This window comes from Cajanus cajan, chromosome 11, assembly GCF_000230855.2.
Source record: "Cajanus cajan strain Asha chromosome 11, NIPB_CcT2T_4, whole genome shotgun sequence".
Classification (NCBI taxonomy): Eukaryota; Viridiplantae; Streptophyta; class Magnoliopsida; order Fabales; family Fabaceae; genus Cajanus; species Cajanus cajan.
Genome location: NC_138527.1, coordinates 27,810,915 through 27,819,459, shown reverse-complemented (window position 1 = coordinate 27,819,459; position 8,545 = coordinate 27,810,915). Strand labels below are relative to the sequence as shown.

Below are 8,545 nucleotides of genomic sequence, written 5' to 3'. Positions count from 1 at the left end.
ATAAATGTTACTTTTTATAGGAATTAAATAATATTGGTCTAAATTATTCAATAATTTTATATTAAATATTAATTTTTAAAATTTATCACTAATTTTTTTTTAGTATGAGATTATATATATATATATATATATAAAATTTTATATTAATAAAAAATGATTTATATCTCATTCATATAAATCAAAATTGATCTAATATATAAATTTTAAAATATACTAAAATATAAATAATTTGATTATTTTTAAATTATTATTTAATTTTAATAAAATTTGACATAATACAATGTTATAATTCAATGATTTGATAAATTTATATTTAATATAAAATTATTGAACTACACAAGTATCATTTGATCCCTTATATATATATGTGTGTGTATGTGAAAAGGGATCCATTTATTCTAAAAGTAAATCTAGATCTATATTCAATAATTTATGTTCTACATCAAATTTTAACAATCTAATCGTTGAATTTAAATTTTTTAATACATAGATCAAGTCTACAAATTTTAAAAAAATTTGAAAACTATTTGATACTTCATTTATTAATTAAAATTGAAAAGTAATCATAAAACATTTTATATGTTGATTTTGAATTTATGAAATAGAGTATCAAATAATTTTCAAGTTTTTAAAAATTTGCAAACTTGATCTATGCATTAAAATTTTTTAATTCAATAGTTGGATTATCGCTAAAATTTAATGTAGAACATAAATTATTAAATTAAATATAATAAATTTACTCTTAAAATAAGTGAATAATCTTTATATATATATATATATATATATATATATTTGTGATAATATGTCCACAAAAAATTTCATTAATAAACCTTTAAATTGATTATCAAAATTCAAATGATTCATACAACTTTCTGTGAATGTTTTAAAAGTCATACACAGTATCTTAAATTTAACGAAGCTTCATCATTATATTATATTATGACTACAAAATTTGTCTATTATAAATTCAACATACTTCATTTATAGTTGTTTGGCATTCTCCGATAGAAGTCAAATTTTATATCCATTTGGAAAGAAGAAATAAAAAGTTCATTACTAAAAATTTATATTGATTTTACTTTTCTTTATTAAAATCCAAATTTTAACATTTTCTTTTATCTTTTTCATTCATTAATGATAACTTTAAATATTTGTTCAAAAATTATGAAATTTTTTCAAATCTTAAAAATTCATAAAATCTTTTCAAAATTTATAAATTTTTAGGATATAAATCTATTAAAATTTAAACTATTAAAAAAATAGATGAAGAATTATTAATCATCCATAAAACTAAATTGATATATATTATTATTAGTATATTCTTATTTGGTTTTCCATTCTCTGATATTTTTGGCATTTTGAGATTTATATGCAGGATATACTTGGCTCAACTTGCTGTAGTAAACGGACATAAATGAGTCACATGTTGAAAGCTAATCCAACAAGACCTGCATGGTTCAGCCATGGCAGCTGGTAATTAATCAGTGATTTTATCAAAATTTTGTTTATATACAGTAATACAGATAATATTGATGGAGAAAGATGTAAAAGAGCCAGCTAGGCTAAGAGCATCACGCTTATGCCACAGTTGAGCATGGATACTGGATAGATTTTCATCATTGAACACGTGTAGGTTAACTTAGAAAGAATTGTAGGAATTTCTTAGAAAATGGAGCTTTTGGTTATGATATTCAGATTTCAGAACAGATAAGAGAGAGACAAAAGAAACTAACAACGACGTGATGATCGTGTTTGTTTTACAATCGGAATGAATGTGTCACATTCATGAACTGTAATGTAAGAATTTGCAGCCTAAAACATTGCATGCAGCTTAGCCCTGCACCTGCCTAGCACTTTCTAGTACAACTGTATATACATACCAACATACTTATTAATTAGAGAAATATATGGGTAAAAAATTAGAGAAATATACAATCATTATGATTAACATTTTATTTAACTAAAATGAAAAAATATTCACTCATACACACTCCAAAATTGAGATATATGGGTAAAAGCAAATAGACAAATGAGGAAAAAAAATTAATAATAATAGATGTGATAAATATTATAATGAAAGATAAAAAATAGGGATAAAATTAAAGATAATTAAATGAATTAGAAGTATAAGATGAGAGGGAAAATACATGAAGAATAATAATAAATCCTTAAAATGTTGGTATATTTATATATTTTAGATAACAATTAGTATAGAGTATGTATTAATGTATATGCCAATGGTTTAATTATGACATGTAATATTGTAAAAGAAAAGACTTTTAAAGAGGACCAATAAAATTAAAAAATTTCAATAAAATACAACTTTGTCATTTAACTATGAATTGTCAAAATCGAAAATTATTGAATTTTTTAATCTTTTTAAAAGGAACATTTAAATATTGTAAGAAAAACGACATTTTTTGTAACAAAAAAATTGCTAAATATCAAAACTACACTAAAATAAATACTATTTTGTGAAAATAAATTAAATTGAACTATACATGTGCTGTATTGACAATTATTAATTTGAGTTAATGATTTTAATGTAATATTTTGATAAAGTATAAGTACATCTGTGATAATTTAGTTTGCTAAAATATTAAAGGATCTAAGTCTGAAATTTTTATGAGAAAAATATTCATTAAAAAAAATATAAGAGTTACTGTAACTCATACAAATTATTATGGCAAGTTTACATATTTAAGTAAACCTCACAGAAAACTTTAGGCATTATGGTGTAAGATCTATAGTGATTTGTAATTATTAATTTGTCTGAGTTAGATAAAACTATTATGAACTTTAAATTTTATTAAATTAAAATAATTTTGTAGTTGATCTACGTGTTCTGTAGTATATATATATATATATATATATATATATATATATAATATCTTATATTTTATTAAAAATATTATGATATATTTTAATATATCTTTTATATTAATTATATTTTCTCTTATCTATAGTTCTCTTTTAAATATTTGCTCACATTTAGACTTAATTTGGAAAGAAAGAAAGAAAAAGGTAAGAGGGAAATGAAAAGTTATCAAAAATAAATTTAACTAGTTTAGTGTGAAAGAAAACAAACGAAAAAAGAAAAAAAAAAATCATTCAAATATTCTTTCTTTTCATTTGGAACAGAAAGAGAACAATATAGAGTTAAATGGCTACAAGTCAAAAATAACCATTTATTATACATTTTTAGGACATTTATGTCAATGCATATACATATTTTCTTTTCTTTCATTCCCTTGCTTTATACAATGATACAATCTAAATAAAAACATTTCATTTTTTTAATCTTTAATTGCTTTCACTTTTTCCATTATTTTTTCTCACTAAATCAAACAAAATCATTGATTAATGATATTGTAAAATTACAAATAAATTTTTTTAAAAAATATTGTTAAAACACATGTACTACTACAACTGACCTAAAACTGAAAGTTAGAAATAATATATGTAGAGTCCTAAATTTGAATTTTGATATGGTTATTGTAATTTGTATAAATAAAAATAATATATAAAAAAATATTGTTTAAAATGAAAAGTAATGAATAATGTATCTATATATTACCCCAATCCAATTAAATTTAAAATTAAATGCACCTTTCATTTCACTTTGTACACGCCTCTCACTTACAGCAAAAGAAGAAAACCCATAAATATGAGATTGAGAATACTCTGATTTTAATTCATGGATATTTAAAGTGATAAAGTTAACCTGTCGTTTACCTAAATATACATGCATCAGCAACAAAAAAGACGTGCTAATGTTACAGTTTTTGATGCCAGATAGACAGACATAACGAGATGACACGTGACATTGTGGGTGCAATGTGCTACGTACCCACTTGGAAAAAATACATATGGTGTGTATCCAGTTGCAGTGGAATTAACACCCATAATTAGTAATGATATTAACTACGTGAATCATGGGTTCTTGGTCAACAATTTCACCTCTAATTTGGAGGAAGGGTGAAAGTGAAACTTTTGAGAATTCCAAATCAAGACAAAAGCCAAACCAACAAAGTCACTGCTTCACTGCTTGCTGGAGAGGCAGCCAGAACCGGTAGCATAGCTACTTGTTTCGTGCTCCCAACTCCCAAGTCCTTTTAATTTGCACCAGGCTCAAGGGTGCACACTAATCTTCTTCTTCTAGGCACCTATAATTCTATATTTTTCACATTTTTGTCTTTTTTTTCTTTCATTACCAAGAAATATATATTTCGAAAATTTAAATTCTGAACATTAGACGGTCGAGAGTCTTTATTTACTTGCCCCACTTTAGATTGGTGTTTCTAATTTTTGTCTTTGCTGAGTGATTAATTATTCTCAAGAAATTAATTAAACAATAGGTTTAAATGCCGTCAAGGCATGCAATTTCTACACACATGTGAAAACTATTACGCAATTAAAAGGGATCAAGACAACACACATACAGTAAAACATCTACTATGGTCGGTGGATTACTAATGTCTATGATAGGGATGCATGTAGATAAGTACTATTTAATTACAGTGTGAACAATTTTTATATTACGTTCAAACAATGTCTCATATACACAGAGATAGAGAGAAATTTGGTTGAGTAAATGTTTTGTATTTTAAAATTCATAAAATTGTAAATTTACACCGAAGCAAAATTAGTTTCATATTTATTTCTTGTTAGTGGTCATTTAAAGTTATTATACGTAAAAATATAATATATATTTTTTTGTTTTCCATAAAATGATTTTCTCAACCTGTAGCTAACCTTATTGCAAACTTTTTCTTTCAACGCTAACAATGCTCTAAGCTTTTCTTGTGATTCTGTCATCGTTTATTACAACTTTGGATGATATCCACTGGGTTCATCATTTTTGGTTTTGCCTTATTTTTTGTTTCTTTTTGTTTGATTTTCTTTCCTCATTTTGTTGTTTCTTGTTTAGTCAGGCTTCCGTTACTTTGCTCTCGATCCTCATCCCTTTGTTGTCAAAGTTTTGCCCTCTCTACCATTAGGTAGGCCATTTTTGTTGCTAGTTTCATCTTTTACTTGTTTTCGTTTTCTATCGTTGACGATAAATTTTGTCAGAAACTTGTTTATAGTTTTGAGATTATAAAAGATAAATTATATTAAATATTTTGTACTTAATCAAAATTGATTGAGATAAGTAATGACAATTTTTGCTTTTTAACCAAATTATATAAAACTCAAATTTTGACCTTTATGTTGGGAGAAAATTATTTATTTTGTGTAGTTTTATTGTTAACGACAAAAATTGATCGTTATTTCTGATGGTAAATAGTTTGTACTAATATTATGATAATAAAAAATTTGAAGTTATTAAATTGTTCACTATACCATATCAGTATGTTGGTAAAAATATTAATGCATAATCTTAACATGTTAAAATGACGTTGATATTTGAAAGGAAAGCAACTAGCTAGCGACATTTTGTTTTTAATGTAGTCTTGTTTATTAGTTAAAAGCTATGACATACATATATAAAGGAGTAGTGGTAAAGCTAAAGTAATAAATTGGTAACATTTGTTGATTAATTAGTGAAAATGAAGTATATGGAATGATTAAAATGACAAGGAAGTAGTAAGATAACATGGGTTGCGTGCTGAGACTGACACAGAGAGGTCCCGCGTCATTGTGATAAACAAGCACATTTGGCTTAAGCCACTTGAAGTCTAACAGTTAGGGGACACATTCAGAAAGGACAGTATGGCGTACCTCTCCATTCCTATTCCTCTTATTAATAACAATCCTAAGTCTTAACCTTAATTAATCCTCCCCTCTCCCCCTCTTAAATATTCCCTCTCCCCTTTCCTCCATTACTCACTCTCTTCCACTCTCTCTTATTCTCTCTTTCTCTTTCTTGCAATGTCTTCCAGAAGATCTCGCTCAAGACAATCTTCTGCTTCCTCTCAGATCACAGATGCTCAAATCACTGATCTCGTTTCCAAGTTGCAACAACTCATCCCTGAGCTTCGCGCTAGGCGTTCCGACAAGGTATTAATATTAATTAACTTTGTTCTCTCACATGCACACACACACACATTGTACATTTTCTGTGGATGCCCTTCATTTTTGCTAGATAACTCATTCCACCTACCTTCTACCTTCTACCTTCTTTTCTTTACCACAACTTCACCCTTTAACCACAGTTTAATTCAGTTGGTTCAACAGAATGCATGAATTGTTGTATTGTAACTCTTTGATACTAAGTTTGATGCTTGAATTATTGTATCCCTTTGATATTATTAATTAAGTTTGATTCTTATTGATTAAAAAAATATTAATTCTCCCCTCTTGCCCCCATTCACTAAACTGCATTACTTATATAACACTAATTAATTAACACCTAGCTAGAACCAAGTGTGTCTTACAATTTAATAAAAAAAATTCTATTAATTATAAATTATTATATATAATAAATTTGTTGACTTTTACAATAATTTTTTTGAAAAATTTTATCTGATGGGTTAAAAGTATAATGTTACATCATGCATGGTTGAAATTCTGTAATGATTTGTGGCAATTGTAGGTTTCGGCTTCTAAGGTGTTGCAGGAGACATGCAACTACATAAAAAACTTGCACAGAGAGGTTGATGATCTAAGTGACCGATTGTCGGAGCTTTTGGCTAACACAGACTCCAACAGTGCTCAAGCAGCCATTATTAGGAGCTTACTTATGTAATAGTCTAGTCTAGTGTTTATCTGTGTCGTGTGCATGTCCAAGTCTCTCTCACTTTTTCATCAGTCTCTTCTGGGTAGGGTTTGGTTTGTACTTTGTAGACCAACGCAAAGGACTACCATGTGAATTAGTTGTTAATTAGTTTTAATTATGTGCCACTTTGTAGTAATTAATTGCCGTCAAGTCAGCTTCTATGGCTGTAAATAAAATGGACTACATCTTGATGAGTTCTAATTACTAGTAGTGTAGTACGAAATGAAATACATATGTACTAGTATGTAACTTTTGTCTCGCAAATTAAGGATAGGTTTGATGCTGTGATATGAATGCATTTTACATGTATAGTGTCAAATCATTTTTCAAATTTGGAGGCTGCAATTCTTGGGTTTAATCTTGGTAATCTATCTTATGAGAGAAATTCTGTGATTTTCTGTGGACCCGTTTGAAGGGCCGAGCTTGAAGCTGACAGTGCCTACAACATGTGACATACCCCACACTATTTCGGTTATTTGTTTTTGCCAACCCGTGATATTAATGTTCGCATTAGGACCACAATATAAAATAACTAACTCATCATCCAAACCATGATCTTTGCCAGCGTACAATTACATATATACACATGTAAAAAATCACAAAATCCATGTGTTGTTACCAAATACCAGAGAAAAAGAAGAAAAGCAAGCACTGGTATACTATATTGAGTTTGACTCCTATCAAGTGGGAAAGTGTAAGAAGTGAAAATAAAAATAAATGTTTATCAATTTGTAATCAATTTAAATTAAAATATTCAGTAAATTTATCATACTTTTAATTAAGTTAATGTTTTATTATCGAGTGGTACAGGTTTGAATCTTGACTTTTACAAATATAGAAAATTCAAGTTAGAAAAAAATATTTACTTAATTAATGTTTATCAAACTTTTAAAAGAAACTGTTTTCATTTTGACAAAAAAAATTACTCATTAATATCTACTTATTTATTGCTATTGTAATTTTCTCTCTTCTTACTCTTTCTAAAATTACTTCTTTTAAGTTAAAATGTAAATAAAGCTTGTTAAACAACTTATTAATTAATTTTACTTTAAAACTCTTATTTTGAAGTTTAAATTTTATGTAAGGAAATAAATGTTAACCAAACTTAACCAAAATATATTCGTTCCCAAATATTAATTTTGTATCTCTAGTATTGATAGGTTTGGACTTTTAGGTTAGTTAATTTTAATTTAGCTGATTCTGTTCTGGTCAATTTATCTGGCAATAAAGTGAAAACAAATATGACGACCCCACACACCTGCAGGTACCATTTGCATGCAATATGTGGTGGGGGAAGGTTGTTTCACAATGTCTCCCGGCCCCCAAAACAAAAAGCTACTTCTACAGCACAAAATTAAAATAGGGGTATATATATAAATAAAGAAAATTTAGGTTATGAAATTATTATACTCTTTAATTCAACCTTAAATTGCTTTGAATCCATGTAGGGATAATTTTAAATAATTTTTTTCTTTTATAAATATAAGTAGATGCATTAACCATTCTATTAATTAACAATAAGTCACATTTATTATTTTAAAAATATTTAATTAATATATCACTATAAATATAGAGTAAATTAATTACACTCCACATTCTTAAAGTATATGTAAATGTCACTAAATTCTAAATATATTTATATATAACATTTTCACCTGATTTATACCAATTAAGTAGCAAAATTTTAAATAAATACTAATTAATAATATTCTTGTTAACCAAAGTTAATTAACAAAGTTTAAATATTTTACACTAAACTCCATTTATCTCTTTTACATTCTACGAAGCGACATTCTAATGATGTTCTTTGATCAAAATTGGAGTTAT

The 8,545-nt window shown here is 26.6% G+C and overlaps 1 protein-coding gene across 1 annotated transcript; it reads left to right on the top strand.

The window, feature by feature from the left end:
- The first annotated feature begins 5,716 nt into the window (after positions 1–5,716).
- On the top strand, positions 5,717–6,919 carry KDR (basic helix-loop-helix (bHLH) DNA-binding superfamily protein). Its single transcript, XM_020362377.3, has 2 exons — positions 5,717–6,000; positions 6,536–6,919. The coding sequence occupies exons 1-2, from the start codon at positions 5,872–5,874 to the stop codon at positions 6,686–6,688; spliced, it is 282 nt and encodes a 93-aa protein (XP_020217966.1). The 5' UTR covers positions 5,717–5,871; the 3' UTR covers positions 6,689–6,919.
- The last annotated feature ends 1,626 nt before the right edge of the window (positions 6,920–8,545 follow it).